This window comes from Ursus americanus, chromosome 36 (assembly GCF_024610735.1).
Source record: "Ursus americanus isolate L20-20 chromosome 36, mUrsAme1.1.p, whole genome shotgun sequence".
Lineage (NCBI taxonomy): Eukaryota > Metazoa > Chordata > Mammalia > Carnivora > Ursidae > Ursus > Ursus americanus.
In genome coordinates, this window is record NC_142162.1 from 9,638,000 (window position 1) to 9,659,586 (window position 21,587).

Genomic DNA, 21,587 nt, shown 5'->3' on the forward strand with positions numbered 1-21,587 from the left:
TATCTGTGAAGTAATTCAACTTGAACGAAGCAATACATGAACCAAAAGGAGGCAACTAATGACATAATACAGACAATAGGGTAAATTATCACATTTCAAAGGAATTGTACTATTTTATGACTCCATTCGTCTTTGAATTATCCTATATATTCTGTCACCAAGATTACATCAGAAGATAATTCATTCTGTATTATGATATACATAGTTTATTTAGCCAATTGTTTGGCTCTTGAATGATGAATTCTGATTCATTTATTCAAAGTTGTTTGAGCTCCTACTCTTTGCAGACACCATTGTACACACGTTGACTTGATCAAAATAGGGCTTTCAGCATTATAGCTTGTTTAGGGTAAGAGTTAATGAGAAAATACAAGGAGCCATTAGTATGATTCCCCAGATGAGTAAGAGGTCAGTATGAAATAGTACTAGCAAGTGATAACTTCTATTATGTATAATTGGCATCCCTGAAAAAAGAGACAACAAAACAAAAAAATAGAACTTACATTTAAAACTGTAATAAAAGAAAACTTTATGGAATCAAAGACTTCTGAATATGTATTGATGAGGCCTGCTTGATGCTAGAAAAATCAGCCTGGAGCTGTCAACTCTGAAACAGATCCTGGTAAAATTATTAGATTTTTTTTTTTTTTAAGATTTTATTTATTTATTTGACAGAGATAGAGACAGCCAGCGAGAGAGGGAACACAAGCAGGGGGAGTGGGAGAGGAAGAAGCAGGCTCATAGCAGAAGAGCCTGATGTGGGGATCGATCCCAGATCGCCGGGATCACGCCCTGAGCCGAAGGCAGACGCTTAACCGCTGTGCCACCCAGGCGCCCCTAAAATTATTAGATTTTAAAGATAAAATATTCAGAGTGTGTCTAGGTACAAAGAACAAATGAAAGGGAAAAAAATATTTGGTTGCCATCAGATGTCTCAAGAAATATATAAATATGGCAACATTAATAAAGCAGTATTTTGAAGACTCTCAAGGGAAGAAACTGTAAACCAAGGACTTTATATCCAGGAGCCCTTCATGAATAATCTAGTAAAAGAGCTTTATCCATCAGGAGATGACAGAAGAAACTCCAGCTAAAGAATTTATGACAAGCACTTGATTGCTTTAATTGTAGAGCTAAGACTAAAACAAAGATGACCAAGATAGAGCCAAGGGGAAAAACAATATATAAATGTTATATGTTCTGACAAAGAAAAACATACAACTGATATATATGTGATCACATATTAGATCACAAAAGAAGCATTAGAAATTCCATATGGTAGAAATATGAAAAAAAAATACTCTGATCAAAATGCAATGAACTGAAAATAATGAAGAAAGGTCCTAACTGAAAATTAAACAAAAATTCTCTATCCTTGGATAAAAGAAGAAATAAAAACTCAAATTACAGAATTTAGAAAAAAATGATAAAAAATACTACATGGATTTATAGACTATATTTTCATCGTTGATCATAGGAAAATACCTAGTTCTAACCACTTAGCTCAATAAAGACGTAAAATTGAAAATAAAGGAGTTGTATTCTGAACTTAAAAATCTAGAAGGAAAAACTACAAAGTAAACCAAAAGAATTAATTAGGAAGAAGATAATGAAGATAAAAACAGAACTAAATGAGGTAGAGAATAAAAAGACAATAAATAAAAATTCTAGTTTTTGAAAAATTAGAATAGCTTTTAGCTAATTTAATCAAGAAAAGAGAGGAAAACACAAATCAAATAAGAAATTATAAGTCAAAAATAGCCACTGAAAATTTCTGTAAAAAGAAATTTTGAAAATTCAGAAGAGATTGTGTAAAATATACACAAATAAATTGGAAAAACTAAATGAAATTGATAATTTCCTAGAATAATACAATATGTCAACTTTATTTCTTCTGTAGAAACAGATCTAGTTACGCTTTTTCTTTTTTTAGGGATCAGATTCAACATATTGATGCAAAAGCATTAAATTAAATACTAGTAGACAAAATCCGAAGCCATATTGCAAAAATAGTTCATCATGGCCAGATGGAATTCAGTCCAAGGATGAAAGGTGCTATGGTCTGAATGTTTGTGCCCCTCAAATTTTATATGTTGAAACCTCATGCCCAATATGATGGTATTTGGAGGTGGGGTTTGGCATGGTAATTAAGTCATGAGGGTGGAATGGTTCATTAGTTCTTTAAATATATTCTATTTGTCTGAACTTTCACCTAAAGAGTAAAATTGTTAAATAAATTTTCACACACTGAATTTACCTGTTACCAGAAACCCCCATCATCTCCTTTCCAGTCAATACCTAATCCCTCTAATAAAGTTACTCACTACTTTGACTTCTAACACCATATAATAGGTTTGCATATTCTGGAACTTCATTAGATAAAATCATTCTATTTTGTGCACTAAGCATTATTTTGGGGGGGGAGATTTTATACATAAAAATGTTTGATGCATATTGTTGCATCCCATTATAGTTCATTCTTGTTATTGTATACCAATGAACAAATATGCAATGATTTATATACTCTACTGTTAAGGTATATTTGTGTAGGTTCTTATTTTAGGCTATTAAGAATTGTGCTACAATGCATGTTTTTTTCAATGAATATCTGTCATGGATCTACTCGAATAAACTTACTAGGTCAAAGGTATGCATACGTTCAGTTTATTAGATGTTGCAAAATAATTTTCCAAAGTGATTATGCTAATTACCTCTCCCACCAAAGTATATAAAAGTTCCAGTTATTCCAAATCTTCACCAACTTGGTATTGTCTATCTTTTTCATTACAGCCATTTTAGTAGGTATGTAATAGTGGTTAATTAAAATTGTGGTTTAATTTCTACTTTCCTGATAAGCAATATAATGAACCATCTTTTCATAGGCTTGTTGGCCATTTGGATATTTCTTTTATGAACTAACTTTTCAATATATTGCCCCATGTTTCCATTGAGTTTTGTCTGATGTTTTCTAGATATTTTAAAATTTTTTATGTATTGTAGATGTTAGCCTTTTGTTGGATATTCATATTGTAAATATTTTATATCAGTCTGTGGCTTTTTTACTCTCTTAATGTCTTTAGATAAATAGAAATTCTTAATTGTAACTGCAATTTATTGATAACTTCCTTTCTTGTTAGTGCTATTTTTGTTCTATTAAGTAATCTTTGTCTACCCAAAATTGTGAAAAATAATCTCCCATGTTTTCTTCTAAAAGCTTATTGTTTTACCTTAAAATTTTAGATTGATGGTCCATCTGAAACTCATTGTGTGTGTGTGTGTGTGTGTGTGTGTGTGTGTGTGTGTGTGTGTGTGTGTACGTACACCAAACCAACCTTGATAAAGTTGTATGGCATAATGGAAAGAACTTACACCCTAAAGTCAGACAGATGTAAAAAAATGACAGTAATGTGTAAAGTGTAGGCCCAAGAAGAGACAAAGCATAATTTCTTGAAAATAATTTTAAATGATGATGTGAGGGGCGCCTGGATGGCTCAGTCATTAAGCATCTGCCTTTGGCTTAGGGCGTGATCCCAGAGTCCTGGGATCGAGCCCCACATTGGGCTCCCTGCTCCACTGGGAGCCTGCTTCTTCCTCTCCCACTCCCCCTGCTTGTGTTCCCTCTCTCGCTGGCTGTCTCTCTCTCTCTCTGTCAAAGAAATAAATAAAATCTTTAAAAAAAAATTTAAAAAAATGATGATGTGAATTGGCATGGAAAATGTTGAGTGAAAGGGATGGGTTACATAACAAAATCTTTACACAAATTGTATCCATATATATAGCTACATAATTCATAGAGCATTATCTTGAAGGATCATAGGATCTGTCATAGTTTAATAGCAAATCTGTGAATCATGCTATTTCTGATACTCTTTATTTCTTCTGTGAACTTTACTGTTTGATTTTTTTTCAATGAACATGTATCTTTATTTCCAAAATAGACATGAAAAACTGTTCTTATTAAAATACAAAAAAATAAAATACAAACAAGTACTTAGAGGAAGAGAATCATCCAGAGATAACCATAGTAACCTTTTGGATCTGTCCATTCTACCTTTTCCTTGGCATAGGTGGATGGTGGCTCTTTCATCCTTTAATAAAAATTGTAATTCCTATTTAATTAGACTTCTGAATCTGGTAGAAGTCTAATTTGAGAGAGAGGCTTTAACATAGGAACTCCTTGTGTCCAATAAATATCTATATTTCTATAACAAAAAATAATGATTCATGATAAAATGTATGGTGTTTAAGCTTTATCCCCCCGTTGTTAGGAAAGAAGGAACCAGTCCCTCTATATCTTTGTATGTTTATTTGTGGAACCAGACAGTTTAGCTGTATGTGATTTGCCCCCCTGTCGAAAATAAGACTGACTATGGGATGCCTGGGTGGCTCAGTCGTTAAGCGTCTGCCTTTGGCTCAGGTCATGATCCCAGTGTCGCATCAGGCTCCTTGCTCAGCAGGGAGCCCCCTTCTCCCTTTGCTTGCCACTCCCCCTGCTTGTGCGCTCCTGCTCTCTCTGGCAAATAAATAAATAAAATCTAAAGAAAAAGAAAAAAAAGACTGAATATACAATTCTTTAGTCCTTGGCAGGTTTTCTTCTTATGACTCTATAGATGTTGCTTTGTTATCTCAGAGCTTCTACTGAATGGAAGAGACACAGCCAATGTGTTATAATTGTGTATGTTTGTTTTTCTGTTTAGAAGCCTGTAAGATTTTTTTAAATTTATTTTGTCCTTCAGACATTTTGGCAAATGTGTCTATTCACTAATATTCATTAATATCTAGATATGAGTATCTTTTCACTAATGGCGAATTCCTTAACTTCATACTTGATTTCCTCTCTCCCTTTCCCACTGCAAGATAGTTTTAATTGTGCCTTTTATTATTCTGTTCCATTGTTTGATTTTTTTCCCTATTATGTTGGGTCTCTAGTCTAGAATTAGAAGTCATCTCTGATTTCCGTGTCAATCATTCATTCTCTAATTTTCTGCTCTAATAATTATCCTTGAATTCTGGAAAATTTTACGAAGCTATCCTTCAAATTACTGATATGTTTTCCTTTATTTTCTGTTTTGCTCTTTACTATTTCTTGTTGTATTTTTTTAAATCAGGCATTTGTTTTTGAAAGTGTAAGATGTATATGGTTAAAACAATCCATATAAAAGAATATTCTGTGAAAAGTTTCTCTTTGATACCAGACCAATTTTCTTCCCCAAAGATGATCACTGTTTTCAGTTTCTTATAGATTTCCAGAAATGCTCTAAGCCTGCACATGTATATGTGTACTTACCTTTTTCTTTTTCACACAGGTAGTAATATACATCCATACTCTCCCACACCTTGCTTAACAATATAATTTGGGGCTCTTACTATGTAAACATATTTAGATTTGCCTCATTTTTGCTTTAATTTTATTGTTTTCATTGGAATGAATATATAAAACATACTTATTTCTTCCTATATCAATAAATATTTAGACTATTTTTAATATTTTTCCAAGATAAATGCCCGTAAACCCATACTTTTTGTCTACATGTGCATGTATATTTGTTAATAGAATTCTCAGAAACGGAATTGCCAGAAAAGCTCAGGCATTTAAAATTTCAACATATATTGCCAATTTTTCCCTAAAAAGCAAAATTTCATATATTTTGTATATTTTATATATATATATATAGTTTGTATATTTTGTATTTTTTGTAAACTTGTTAAAATTTTACCATCTCATTAAATTTTTATTGCCTTAAATATGAATGAAATTATGCATTTTTCACATGTTTAAAGACTATTGTCTCTTTTTTGAAAATTACCAAAGAAATTATTAATAAAGTTAAAAGAAATCACCACCTATAATAAAATTAAAATTACTCAAATAGGATGTTTTAACCACTTTCAGCTAAAATATAAATTAACTGAAGCATTTTTTCCCACCTATGTTCATGAATTATCAATTGATAATTGATACTAATTGATAATTTCCTTTATAAGTAATAAAGAGATATGGCAACTCAGAAAGCTAAGGGAAAAAATAGCTTAGTTGAAGTCTACCAATAAGAGAAATCCCTACTTTTTATTTTTGTATATTGATACAAATTGATAGAAATCAATTTTATTCTAAAAAAGAATCTAAACTACAAGTTACATTTAAATAAGAAAATGTACAGGAAGCTATAAGAAGTAAAATCCATAAATATTTGAGTCTGTTAAGAAAAAGGTACAAGCAAAGATACTGCAATAAAAGGTATAAACTTCTGAGAACTCCGTGAACTGATTATTTGTTGATGGCTTATATGAGCAATGTATGTGGGAGGAAAATTGTTTATATTTCATTGGCAGTGCTTAATTTAAAAACTTATTGACATAAATAAACAGGGCCTTTTATTTTAATACAGATAATTGGACCTTTTAAGACATATCAGTGACTTTTCACCCATGAGAAGCTGTAAACTAGCAAACTTGTAGACCAAGTCCAATGTTGAACAGATCCTCTGCCAGTCTGATTGATGACCTACTCTATTCTCAGCAAGACAGAGGAGAGAATGAGGGAATAGGCATGGCAAAAGAGCCAGATACAATCTTCACATTGTTTTATCCATCAGTCTATCCATCCATCCATCCACCCATCTACGGTTCTAAGCAGACAAGGTAGTAAAATTTTAATAAGTTATCTGTTCCTAGAGAGTTCATCTAGGAAGGGATGAGGTCACAGGTATGGTTATGTGATGGAAGGACAGACAACCAAGGTTAGACCCCATGTCTCACCACTTCCACCAGAATCACTGCAACCACCCACGTCTAAGATGCCCCAGCCATTCATTGCTTGTTCTACTTCAGTAGCCTCCTCTATACCCTCCTGCTGTCTCTAGACAGCAACCAAAATAGTATTTTACAAATGTAAATTAGACCAGAATCCCCCAGTGTTATTGCATAACTCTGTGGAGAAGAGGTCCTTATCAAAGCTACAAGATCCTGTGTGACTTGGCCTTGGCTTTTCTCTGAAATCAGCTCTCACCATTCTCACTGACTCACCCTGCTGTAGCCACACTAGCTTCCTTGCATCTCTTTGAACTCGTCAACCACCTCTTTGGCTTGAAAGGAAAGCCACTTCAGTTGTGGTGTTTCTACCCAAAATGTTCTTCCAGGAGATAGATTCCTGGTGTGCTCTCTGACTTCATTCAGTTCTGCTCTCATATCACCTCATTAGAGGTCTTCCCTGAGCACCTTATTCAAAGAGGCACTCTCAGCTCATATGCTCCCTTGCCTTGCATTATTTTTTTTTTCAGAACACAGCACTTCATATCATATTGAATGATTTTTTATTGTCTGTCTCTCCTCACGATATTATAAATTCTAAGATGGCAGAAACACTCTGTTTTCTTCTTTGCTGTACTCTCAGTATATGGAATAGTACCCGCTTCATAGAAGATAATCAATATATGTTGCACAAATGAATGAAATCCACATTTCAGATCTCAGCTCTAACTCTCACGGAAACACTCTATGCTAAATCTCTTGTTGGGACTCTGGATAAAAATATGCTATAAATCTTGTTTTTGTTTATTTTTTTGCCCTTGCTCCAGGACTTGTTGACACCAATAGCTTTTTGGGCACCCCAAAATTTTATCATTATGTTCCAACCTTTTGGCCATCTCTGATTTTGAATAATTTTTCTCATCTCATCCCATTTTTTTTTTTCTTACAACTATCCATCTCTAGCTCCCTACCATCAGATTATGTGGTCCTGTCTTCATACTGCTTCCTCATTTTCCAAGGTCATGAAATGGTATGTTCTTCCTTCTGGGTGTTGCAGAAGAGTAGTTCCACATTCCCAGTTGGCTGCAAAACACTTCATAGTTGTAGAAATTGGTGTCATGGATGGAGATTGTAGAGGAAATGGTGGTGGTGTGCTATTTAAATTTGGCAAAGAAATTTTTAAGTAAAAAAAGGTGATCAAATTTCACAGCTCATTTGTGAATGAATTTTCTATCCTGAAATAAAGAAAGTTCAAGTTTGGATGATACTGATGGGGGTTCAGGAGGTTTGGGTTCCACTGGAAAGAACTGGTCTTATTCTGGGTATGTGGGTTGATCTATGTCTAAATTCTCAACAGAGGTGTCAGAGAGTGTGTCTGTGAAGTATGTCTGATTCTACATCCTTCCTGGTTGAATGAACCCAGAGAGCCTAGATTTATTCTGGGATTCTGCTGAGAGATTGGTTGCATTTATGAGTAGGACTGTCAGCTACTGCTCTCCAGGGTAAAATTGCTCCCAGTATCAGTTGTGGTCGTGGAGTAAGGCAACATTTTACTAGTTTTTGTTGGCTTTTCTTTTTCCTGGTGTTTTGCTAAGGCTGGGTTATGAGAAATGTGTCATGAAAGAAACTGGTATTTTCTCTTACCCTACAAAAATTTATGATATTTGTTCCTGTATAGTCATTGAATCTAAGAAAGTCAATTATAATAATTTACTATTGTGTGTAATCTTTTCTTTTGCTGGCTGATTTTCCTCCATGGAAGCTTCACATTCATCCAAATTACTTTTTGCTAACCTGTTGTATAAACGTTTTTTCATTTTTATTTTATTAGTCCAAGCTTTATAGCTTCTTAATACCATAGCTTACTTCGATAGCCAGAATTTTAGATGATTTCTCACCCATTTGTAAGCACACAGTATCTCACAAAATATCATGTCATTGGGCCCCTAATGCTGGTTTATTATTTGAAATTCCTTCCAGAGCTTCCATAGTATCACCTCTTAAAGCAGAGTGTCACACATTCAGAGGGATGTTTAGAATGGTTCTAAAAAATTGTACACTACCAACGACAGGACAACACAGCATTTGTGCAATAAAATTATGTCACAAATCAACAACTAGAAAATAACACTGTGATGGTTGATGGTAGCACATTGCTTTTGGCATGAGAATGGGTGTGGCATATACTACCCCATCCTATAAACGAATACATAATTGTACATTGTACATATCTGTAATTGTAATTGTACATATCTGCCTTATACATACAACCCCATGCATGAACACCAACTTTCAGAAAAAAATATATATTCTTTCTGAGTAAATGCTGATATATACCATCTAAAGAAGAATAGGCACATACTTCCAAATTGCCAAGTTTGTTTTGTTTTGTTTTTAAGGTAGTCTCCATGCCCAGCCTGGAGCCCAGTTCAGGGCTTGAACTCACAACCCTTATATCAAGACCTGAGCTGAGATCAAGAGTCATTGACTGGCACCCCGCCAAGCTTTTTCTTTGTACAATTTTAGGAAAGCATTTTTATACTGGTAGTAAAATATTCATATTTATCATTGAAATTCAAAGATTAAATTTTGTACAAAATTATTATACTACAGTTTGGGAAACTAATTAAACATTTACTTTGTAAATGCAATGAGCTAGTTAAATCTTTGTTGCCAAAATGAAAAATGTAGGAGGATTGATGGCTAAATAAATTCTAAGAGTCATTTACATTGTATGAGATAAATGCACCTTTGTCAATGTGGTCTACCACTAAGCAGAGGATAATTTGAGTAGAATTAAGGATAATTTGAAGAATATTTTTGAATTTGATATAATTTCTTAACATTGATATTTGGTAGGTGGTAGTTAAGATGTAATTGTAGTTTATTTGAAATGTCTGTGTATAATATATAATTACACATTATGGGAGGAATATATAAAGACACAAGAAAAACAGGCATATGGATTTTGGAACAATAACAGCTCACTTTTTATAGAATCATTTAAGTGGTAATAATAACAACTCAAAATATAGCTGAGAGCCCACAAGTGTGAAATAAGGTTGACAGAAAAATAAGAAGTGGTATTAGTCTATCCACAAAGCCTGTGTGTTTTACTTCTATGATTTTTCCTCTCTCAGAGCCTATTTATCGTTTTCTTAACATAAACTTAACAAGTGTGACAGTCTGCGAGAGGTAGTTTTGCTGACATTGTTCCACAAAGCAAGGGGATAGCTTGAATACACATATCCCTATATACAGATATATGTATATACATACATAAAAGAAACAGGAATTTAGAAAGCTGAGTAGTTTGGAGGTTAATTAGCAAGCGGGTCTCAGTCTTTGAAAACCTTTTTATGATGCGACAGAATATAATCCCATGTAGCCTAACTCCATAACAAACTATTTAACAAAGTATCAGTTTGTTTATTTCTTACTTGCATAAATCAAAGTAAATATTTCTGACAATTCTCTCCTGAGAACTGGCTCAGGGACCCAGACTTCTACCCTCTAGTAGCTCCAAGATTCCCTAGAGCCTTACAATCCTTGGCCGGACACTCTGCATCAGGCCAGCAAATGCAGGAAAAGAGGATTATTTCACAGGAGGTGTTTCAGGGAGAGACTGGAAATGGCATACCTTGCTTTAGCCTCAAATTTCATCACAGGACAGGTCTATTGCAAGAAAGATTGGGAAATGTGGTCTGGTTTTGTGCCTGGGAGGAAAAGGGCATGGCTTGGTAACCAATCAGCTAAATCCACCACAGTTACTGAGGTTTACGATGATTACAAGTCACTGCCAAAAAAAGTTTAAATTATAATTAATATATGCTACTTAATGACAAACATCACAGATGGGCCTTATTATACAGTTGCATACCCTTTCCAATTTTGTTTGGATTTTCCTCAAGATCAAACCTACATCACCAACTAACTCAATAAACTGGAAATCTCTTCCTGTATCAGCTGGAGTGCATAATGCATGTAAAGATGTCAGTGATTCTTTTTGAGTTGGCAGAATATGAAAACAGATGGTACTGGTCTCCTGTTTCTGTCCACAGACAGCAGTAAATATCACTTGATAGTGCATGAGAAATATGTGACTTCAAGGGACGGAAACAAATTCATACAGGTGTGAAAGCAATTCTATAAGGATGAAACTACTAGTAATCTTCTAGGTTTATTTTCTGCAAAGAGGCTGGTAAAACCCTGATAGTTCGAGCTATCCTATCAGATACATTCTTAGGAGCTAGAATGGATGGTCTCTGGACTGGAGCGATACCAGATTTCATTTTGCAAAAGGATAATTGTCATCCTTTCTGTCTCCTCTCCCATACTAATCCACAGTGGAGAGACTTGGGAGGTGGGGGAGAAGGGAGAGGAGTCCGGCTACTGTGTGGCTACAGAAAATTAGACACAGAGGTGATTCTTTTCCGGAACTGTGAGAACAGCAGGAATGAGGGGAGTGTGGGAATGCAGGGAGCCTAGAGAGTCGAAGAAAATGAGTTTAAGATAATCTGTGTGTTCTGAGCAGAGTATCCAAACAGGGAGGGAGGAAAGGCTTTTGTAATGATGGGGGGGGTGAAGGGTACAGGGTTTATAAACTGAAGGTTTTACTTGAAAAACTGACTGGGACACTGCCCACAGCTGGCTTTTACCTGCTTTCTGAAGTAAAGAGATGACTTCATTGTAAGGAGCAAAGATTGGTAAACTTTTTCTCTTTATGGCACAACATAAATTTAAGGTTCACTCAAACTCACTACTAAAACATAAAAATATGAGAGAAGGGGAAAAAAAAAAGCCCAAAGTCTTTTTAAAAATTTAAATTCAATTAGCCAACACATAGTACGTCATTTGTGTCTGATGTAGTGTTCAACAACTCATCAGTTGTGTATAACACCCAGTGCTCATCACATCACATGCCCTCCTTAATGCCCAACCCCCAATTACCCAATCCCTCCAACTCCCCTCCCCTCCAGCAGCCCTCAGTTTGTTTCAGATAGTTAAGAGTCTCTCATGGTTTGTCTCCATCTCTGATTTCTTCCCCTTCAGTTTTCATTACCTTCCCTATGGTCCTCTGCACTGTTTCTTATATTCCACATGTGAGTGAGATCATATGATAATTGTTTTTCTCCAGTTCACTTATTTCACGTAGCATAATATCCTCCACATCGTTGTAAATGGTAAGTATTCATCATTTTCGATGGCTGAGTAATATTGTGTGTGTGTGTGTGTGTGTGTGTGTGTGTGTGTGTGTGTGTGCATCCATTCATCTGTCAAAGGACATCTTGATTCCTTCCACAGTTTGGCTATTGTGGACATTGCTGCTATGAACATTGGGGTGCAGGTGTCCCTTCGCTTCACTACAGATGTAAATACCCAGTTGTGTAATTGCTGGGTTGTAGGGTAGCTCTATTTTTAACTTCTTGAGGAACCTCTATACTGTTTTCCAGAGTGGCTGTACCAGCTTGCATTCCCACCAACAGTGTAAGAGGGTTCCTCCTTCTCCACATCCTCACCAACATTTGTTGTTTCCTGTCTTGTTAATTTTACCCATTCTATCTGGTGTAAGGTGATATCTCATTGCGGTTTTCATTTGTATTTCCCTGATGCTGAATGATCTTGAGTATTTTTTCATGTGTCTGTTGGTCATTTGTATGTCTTCTTTGGAAAAATATCTGTTCATGTCTTCTGCCCATTTCTTCACTGGATTATTTGTTTTTTGGGTATTGAGTTTGATAAGTTCTTTATATGCCTTGGATACTAGCCCTTTATCTGATATGTCATTTTCAAATATCTTCTCCCATTCTGTAGGTTACCTTTTTAGTTTTTTGACTATTTCCTTTGCTGTGCAGAAGCTTTTTATCTTGATGAAGTCCCAAAAGTTCATTTTTGCTTTTATTTCCCTTGCCTTTGAAGACGTGTCTAGCAGGAAGTTGCTGTGGCCGATGTCGAAGATGTTGCGGCCTGTGTTCTCCTCTAGGATTTTGATGGACTCCGTCTCACATTTAGGTCTTTCATTCATTTTGAATTTATCTTTCAGTATGGCGTAAGAGAATGGTCCAGTTTCATTCTTCCGCGTGCGGCTGTCCAATTTTCCCAGCACCATTTTTTGAAGAGACTGTTCTTTTTCCATTGGATATTCTTTCCTGCTTTGTCGAAGATCAGTTGACCATAGAATCGAAGGTCCATTTCTGGGCTCTCTATCCTGTTCCACTGATCTTTGTGTCTGTTTCTGAGCTAGTACCATGCTGTCTTGATAATCACAGTTTTGTAGTATTGCTTGGAGCCAAGCATTGTGATGCCACCAGCACTGGCTTTCTTTTTTAACATTCCTCTGGCTATTCTTGGTCTTTTCTGGTTCCATACAAATTTTAGGATTATTTGTTCCAGCTCTGTGAAAAATGTCAATGATATTTTGATAGGGATTGCATTGAGTGTGTACATTGCTCTGGGTAGCATAGACATTTGAACAAAATTTATTCTTCCAATCCATGAGCATGGAATTTTTTTTTTTTATCTCTTTATGTCTTCCTCAGTTTCTTTCATAAGTGTTCTGTAGTTTTTAAAGTATAGACCCTTTACCTCTTTGGTTAGGTTTATCCGTAGATATCTTATAGGTTTTGGTGCAATTGTAAATGGGATCGATTCCTTAATTTCTCTTTCTTCTGTCTCATTGTTACTGTATAGAAATGCAACTGATATCTTTGCATTGATTTTATATCCTGCCACTTTGCTGAATCCCTGTATGAGTTCTAGCAATTTTGGGGTGGAGTCTTTTGGGTTTTTTATATGAAGCATCATGTCATCTGTGAAAAGTGAGAGTTTGACTTCTTTGCCAATTTGATTGCCATTTATTTCTTTTTGTTGTCTGATTGCTGAGGCTAAGACTTCTAGTACTCTGTTGAACAACAGTGCTGGGAGTGGGCATCCCTGTCATGTTCCTGACCTTAGGGGAAAAGCTCTCTGTTTTTCCTCATTGAGAATGATATTCACTGGGGGCTTTTCTACATGGCTTTTATGATATTGAGGTATGTTCCCTCTATCCCTACACTTTGGAGAATTTTAATCAAAGGATGCTGTATTTTGTCAAATGCCTTTTCTGCATCAATTGAGAGGATTCTTTGGTTCTTGTCCTCTTTTATTAATGTGATCTATCACATTGATTGATTTGCAAATGTTGAACTACCCTTGCATACCAGGAATAAATCCCACTTGTTCATGGTGAATAATCCTTTTAATGTACTGTTGGATCCTATTGGGTAGTATCTTGGTATTTTGACATCCATGTTCATCAAGGATATTAGTCTATAATTCTCCTTTTTGTTGGGGTCTTTGTCTGGTTTTGAGATCAAGGTAATGCTGGCCTCATAGAATGAGTTCGGAAGTTTTCCTTCAATTTCTATTTTTTAAAAACAGCTTCAGTAGAATAGGTATTAATTCTTCTTTAAATGTTGGTAGAATTCCCAACAGATGGGGAGCCATCTGGCCCTGGACTCTTATTTTTTGGGGGAGGTTTTGATTACCGCTTCAATTTCCTTGCTAGTTATGGGTCTGTTCAGATTTACTATTTCTTCCTGTTTCAGTTTTGGTAGTTTATAAGTTTCTAGGCATGCATCTGTTTCCTCCAGATTGCCTCATCTGTTGGCATATAGTTGCTCATAACATGTTCTTAAAATTATTTGTATTTCTTTGGTGTTGGTCATGATCTCTCCTCTTTCATTCATGATTTTATTAATTTGGGTCTTTCTCTTCTCTTTTTGATAAGTCTGGCCAGGGGTTTATCAATCTTATTAATTCTTTCAAAGAACCAGCTTTTAGTTCCATTGATCTGTTCTTTTCTTCTGGTTTCTATTTCATAGATTTCTGCTCTAATCTTTATTATTTCTCTTCTCCTGATGGGGTTAGGCTTTATTTGCAATTCTTTCTCCAGCTGCTTTAGGGGTAAGGTTAGCTTGTGTATTTTAAGATTTTTCTAATTTTTTGAGACAGGCTTGTATTGCAAAATACTTCCCACTTAGGACTGCCTTTGCTGTATCCCAAAGGTTTCGAACAGTTGTGTTTTCATTTTCATTAGTTTCCATGAATTTTTAAAATTTGTCTTTAATTTCCTGATTGACCCATTCATTTTTTAGCAGGATGCTCTTTAACCTCCAAGTGTTTGAGTTCCTTCCAAATTTCCTCTTGTGAATGAGTTCCAGTTTCAAAGCATTGTGGTCTGAAAATATGTAGGGAATAATCTCAGCCTTTTGGTATCAGTTGAGACGTAATATGTGACTCACTATGTGATCTATTCTAAAGAAAGTTCCGTGTGCACTCGAGAAGACTGTGTATTCTGTTGAAAAGCCAAAGTCTTAATTGGAGATACAGTTTCATGAAAGAGACACATATATATTAAATAGTATTTCTTAAAGTAAAAAGTCTTATTTTATCTATGTGCCCTTTGACTCAAATTCCTCTTTGTGCACTGAACCACTACTCACAAATCATTTCTCTATTGTTCACCTAAAGCATGAAGTTGGGGCTAAATTCACCTCCTCCAAGAAACAGCATCCTCCTGTGCATATCAAATCATGACACTTGCCATGTCGTATTAAATGTACTATTCTATGTCACCCTTCCTGAGCTCTGTGCACTTAATCTTTATATTCACAGTGCCTCCCACAGAACCTAGCACAAGATAAATGCTCAGTAAACATTTTTGATACTAGCTGGAACTGGGTTACCCTTACTTTCAGGATTCTGTTAATGTGCAAACACTCTTGGAAGAGGTAACACATCACATCAGACTCACCCCTAACATTTGCAAAGTCAAGAACACAAATGAGACCCACATAACATAGACCTAAATATTTATAATTTCTAAATCAAGCTAACAAACTGTTAAATAAAATGTAGCTCAATATTCCTACCTCAACAAATAAACATGCTTTTATATTGATGAGATTAAAAATGCAACACTTCTTTTTTAATATGCTGAAAGTTGGCAAAATATCAAAGATAATACAACTTAATTATCAATACGTATATTTAGCTGTTCTGAGTGATAGTGTTTAGGTTTTCAAACTAAAGATATAAATGTCATAAATTATTATATTTTTCTTTCAGAAAATATGTATTTTCATCTTTATTTTAGCATGGTTACAGATTATGCAGTTATAATAAAACATTTTAAAAATTTTGCATTCTATCTACAGTCATGCCAAATAATACAACCTTCCCCAAGTCACATGATGTCTGCTCTCTACAATTTTTTCCTGGTTTAAAAAATTTAAATATACCTTGTCATTGAACTCTTTTCTATTTCTTTTCAGCCTTTTTTTTTTTCTTTTCTGAGGTCCACTTACAGTTTACACACATTCTTAATATTTAAAGGGTTAAAAAATAAAATGTTATTCAAAATTGATATGATTTGAATAAAGATGTAAACTATAAATACAAAAAATTTAAAATTATTTCCATGTGTGTTTTCAGATACAGTTCATATATGGTTTGCAGAACATTACTTTCTTCTAAGATATTTAAAAATATTTATTAAAATGAGGACAACATGCAATTATCATCTTATATAAATTTTTATGTAAATCATTTGAATAAACCAAAATTTAATGAGTTAGAACTCATAAATCCAAATTTCAAAAATAAAGCTATTGATAATTCTAGAATTCAGCAGATACCCAGTTGGCAAGGAATATGAGGCTTCATGTATATTACATCTAGAACTACACATATACAAACTTTGAGAGTAATGTGAATTATTTCGTATTCTAAATATTCCCTGGCCAGCAAGTGCACCTGTTTTGCATGCTGAATTGATTCACGAGTGCCTTCCAATGAATAAATTGAAACCAAAGAAAATGGGTGCTTATTAAAACTTGAAAATAATACTTTGTTATTTCGTAACCTATTGCATTTATGCCATCCAGAGAAAACCTGGTGAGTTGGTTCACACTTTCTCTTACTTAAATGCTTCCATAGCTCAAATTTCTTCCTATACTCCAAAGCAGTATTTATTACCATTGTCAGCAATTGCAGTCTGCAAACCTTAGTAGCATTTGGACATAGTCACCTTTTGTTTTTATCCAAAGTGTTTCTGTGGGGCTTACAGGATGTTTATAAGAGCAGGTGGCATTAGTCACAAGAGCAGATGTTTTGGGTTCTGGCTTACTGTGTCGGCACCAAGTGTGAGATCCCAAGTGACAGAGGAATCCACAATCTATTTAATAATTTCTGAGTTTGTATTTGTGATGAGTAGAGCCCTCTTATTGTGTTGGTCCTAGGGCAAGGATCTTCTCCTGTCTGGTTTCAGGGTAGTATTGAATTAAATCTCTACCTATGAGATATATATATATATATATAAATGTCTTTTATATATATAAAATAAATGTCTTCCCTTAATGTGGAGGGATACTAGACATCTGAGGAGAGGGGTAGGGGAGAATGAACGTTAACAGAAAGAATGAATGGAATAAATTTGGAGGGAGTTGAAGCAAAACATCACCTAGTTCATAATTTTATTTGGGAGTTTAGTCTAGAAGTATTATTTATTCATGTTTCTGTGTATATATGTGTGCTTTCTCTGCTCTACAAATTGTCTTGAATTAATCATTGTTTAGATACTTTGAAAATGTTCAATTTGTGATTGTGTTCCCTCTTGTGTTTATCATTGGGATTTAAGTCCTCTACAGTTGGGTTTTAGAAAGCAAAGATGTCCTCAATTTGTATAACAATTTAATTGCTTCAATTAGTATTTTCAGTCTGGAATATAAAGCATAGAATGTCTCAACTATAAATCAGAACCCTCGACTTAAAAAAAAAGATCCATAGACCTCAACCAGAACTTCTTAGAGGATGCGCCAACATAAATATATTCTGGGATATTTGGGGTTTGCTTATATCTATACTTATGGCCAGAATTTGGCAAAGATACTAATATTGGGGGCATGGGAGGAGCAGAGATAAACATGTTCAGTAATATTATTACTTGTCTCTGTTCCCCAGTACTATATATCCAGATTAAAGAAAAAAAAAAGAGAGAAATAGTTTTAAGCTACACTTTCTAAGCAAGAGAGAATAAATGTCACATATTAGGAAATCCTGTTAAAGAAATGTCAAAAAAAAAAAAAAAAAGCCACAGGGTGGAAAATAATTTTAGCTGAACTTAATATGGGAAGAAGAGGTCATCTGGCTTAGAAGTTAGATCTATTTCCTCTCCTTTTCAACTCAATTCTTTAAGTGTTAAATATCCCCGCCAGAAATGTGATCTACTAATTCACATTTTCAGTATTTATCAAGGATTATGTCTCCTAGTTTGGTTCATGTTTTATCCATGCTTAGAGTTTTAATTCTTTCTGGAAGTTTGTTTGCAGCAGGCTAGTAGTCAAAATATGAAAGCTTGCAAATAAACAGAAAATTTTTGGTATGTTATCACTCTTTACATCAGAATTCTCATCTTTTTCAGGAAGGCACATTAGGACATTCACGTTACCACTCATTACTACTTGATCTTTTCTACATAGGATCTATGGTACTCTTTAGATTTTGTAAAATTTCAGGTCTGTCTTTAACAATTCCTTTTGCTTTTACCTCAAATACACTAGTCTCTTCCTTTTTAAAGTACTACTAATAAAAGTACATTGGAATACAGCAGCATTGTTGGCAAACCAAACTTTATTAAATGTTTGATTTTATCTGTTACAGAACATGAGAAGCAGCGGTTATGCAAGAGCACCGATTATATGAATTTGCATTTCAAAGTGAAATGGTTTTATAATGAGTATGTGCGAGAACTTCCTGCCTTCAAGGATGCCGTTCCTGAATACTCCTTGTAAGTACTGATTTTCACCCCCAAGTTCTCAATTCATAGTCCTGTAAAAATCATACCTGAATTATGCAGCCTTAAAATCTCTTCTCATAGTCTTTGCTTGAATGCAGCCATTTCTATTATAAAATTAATATTAAATGACTTGCAATTCTTTGGGGCCACATTTAATTGAATTGTGTTATATTTTTCAACTATGCCTTACTCGGATATTCAACTCAAAGAAAAAGAAATACAAAACAGGATATGGCTCACATGATGAGGTTATTTTCTGTGAAAGTGCTCAAACTCAGATTTTATTGGGAAAATAGGGTATTTGTATACTGAGCTTCATAATCAGACTTTTCCTTCCATTTAAACAAAAAATATCTTAGAAATTTATATTTCTAAATACAAGTTATTAAACAGGTAACATTTTCATAAACATGCCTGCATCAAATACATTTCCAAGCGCGTGTAATACTCTGCATCTGACATTTTGCTGAATTCTGTTTCATTCTGTTGAGTAGGGGCGTCCATATACCGGCACCGTGCCAAGTGCTATAGGACAGTAGTGAGTGAGATAAAGACCTCACCCTGAAAGAAGCTTGTACTTGATGAGCTACTGATAAGTACGAAACTCATGATACAGTAAGGCAAAATTAACTAAGTACTAATTCAAGGAACACAAGCAAAGTACAGTGCGTTCTCCCAGAAGAGAGACGTCACCCTATTTGGAGGACTTTACATAATCTTTATGAATGGAGTAGCATCGATGTAGACTTTGAAAATTTGGCCAGTTTATGGCAAGAAAGGCATTTAGATCGAAAGGAAAGTTATGGGCATTATTATGGAAGTAGGAATCTATGGGCTATGGTCCATGGGAAGTGTCATTACAGTGGGGTATAGGGTATGTTTACAAAATGAGGTAGGTAGGAAACGTAGTTTTGGACCGGATTATTATAAATAAATACTGTGAAGCTTGCCCCACGTTCCTGAGGCATTATAGGCATTGGACGAGGCAGAGAATGGGCAACGAGAAAGCGATTTAGAAGATAGCGAGTAATGTAATGGTGAGATTAGAACTTCCCTTTAATATGACTTTTCTCATAGAAGTTTATAAGTTTCAGTGGGATACTGGGAAAGTTAAAAGTTTGTACACATTAGAGTGATTGTAGTAAGAATGTAAAGGATGAGTATGTGTGGGAAAGAGATTTCAAGATAGAATTTACATAATTTGTCAACTAATACATATGAGGATTAAAGAAATAGGGAGCAATTAAAGAAGAAGCATATGTGCCTAAGCAGCTGGTCATAGTGACTTGGAATAGGGAAGTAAAGAAAGATGCTGTTAGCCGGAGACTTCTGCTTTCACTCTGTCTAGAATAACTAAACTACACTAACTAAAATCAGACTGACATGTCCGCCAAACACCAGTATAACAGCTGAATAAAATTAAACAGCATCAGAGAGCAATCAAGGCAATGAGGAATTGAGAAACTATGGTCCCTGAGAAAAGAGAAATGCATTGAGGTGAATCCTAACTGTATTTGCTGCAATTTTTTTCCTCCATCCTCCCTGCTCCCATGCATTTGCCAATTTGTGATTCAGGTCATTGTGACCAAACAGAGAACAGTAGCCTCGCTTATAGCAATGTCCGTGGGGTAGAGAAATAAATGTTGGTGTTCAGTACTATGAAGGCTGCTTGGACTTATAGGACCAAAGTCCTAGAGAAATGCAAACCACAGAAGAGTAAGCACGTGCACCTTGAGTATAGCTTTCTCCCTGAGGTATTTTCTGATTCTTAATCTACCCATGTGCAGAGACTGAGACAAAAATAAGTAAGTATAGAAAGCAGGCACTGAGAGATTAAAACTTAAGTAGACACTTCAGCATCTTCACAATGCTGGGGAGACAAAAATTAGATTCCACTGCTGTGGAATTAGAGGTGAACACTTCTTAATAAACAAGACTTCCCAGATTTTCAGGTGAGATCCCTGAGGGCTCTGCCCTAGAAATAAGAGCTAGAAATAGCCCAGCCTCAAACTCAGCGCTGTCTACTTTATGACCATCTCCCTGCAAATACAAGGAAAAATTTAGATTTTCTCTAGTGGAAATGACCAATCAAAGGTTCGACATTTTTTCATAGACAATGTATAATACTCAACAAAAAAATTAGAGACTGTCAGGCAACAAGACCAAATGAGTAAAATCCAAGAGAAAAATAGATATTAGGCATATCAGACATAGACTTTGATCTAAACTTCAAAATGTGAGAAAATTTCAACAGAAAAATAGGATTTATAAGAATAAAAACTACAGAACTGAAAAAGGATGAAATTAGGAATGTAATAAATGGGCTTAAATAGCAGATTATACATATCAGAAGAGGGAATAAAAGAAATGGAAGACAAATTTGGAAAAAATATCCATATGAAAACAGAGGGAGAAACAAACAAAAAAAAAAGAGCAAAATGTAGAAGAAAGAATCAAACAAGGGATATATGGGACAAATTGTAAAGCTCTAATGTGCAAAGAATTGAGTCCCAGGAAAGGAGAAGAGAGAAGGAATAGTACCAGAGCAACATTTGGTAAGATACTAGGTGTGTATTTTGCAAAATGGATGAAAAACATGGAGCTACGTAGAGCTCAAGGATGTCTATAAATCCTGGGCAGGATATTTAAATGCAAGGAAAACTACCTGTCATTACATCATAGAAAATTGCTTAAACCAGAAAAGGAAAAAAAAAAAATCTTCCCATTTACTGGAGTCAGGGAAGGTAATAACACTCTTGGATGATTGTTCAATAGGAGGGACTGAAACCAGAATACACGGCAGTGATATCTTGTAAGTGCTAAAAGAAAACAACTAATAATTTAGAATTCTATAAGCATCAAAAATGTCCTTTCAAAACAAGGTGAAAACAAGTATATTATATAACTGAGAAGCTAAAAGAACCCATTTCCAGCAGACCTTCATCAAAATATATAAGCCATACTTTTCAGGTAGAAAGAAAATGACTGAAGATAAAAATGC

The 21,587-nt window shown here is 34.8% G+C and overlaps 1 protein-coding gene across 1 annotated transcript in view; it reads left to right on the forward strand.

The window, feature by feature from the left end:
* The window catches only part of UNC13C (unc-13 homolog C), a 631,335-nt gene that overhangs the window by 485,259 nt on the left and 124,489 nt on the right, over positions 1 to 21,587 (forward strand). Inside the window, exon 23 of the mRNA XM_087859197.1 lies at positions 18,451 to 18,577. Within this exon, the coding sequence (XP_087715323.1) occupies positions 18,451 to 18,577 (127 nt within the window). The remainder of the gene's footprint in view (positions 1 to 18,450; positions 18,578 to 21,587) is intronic.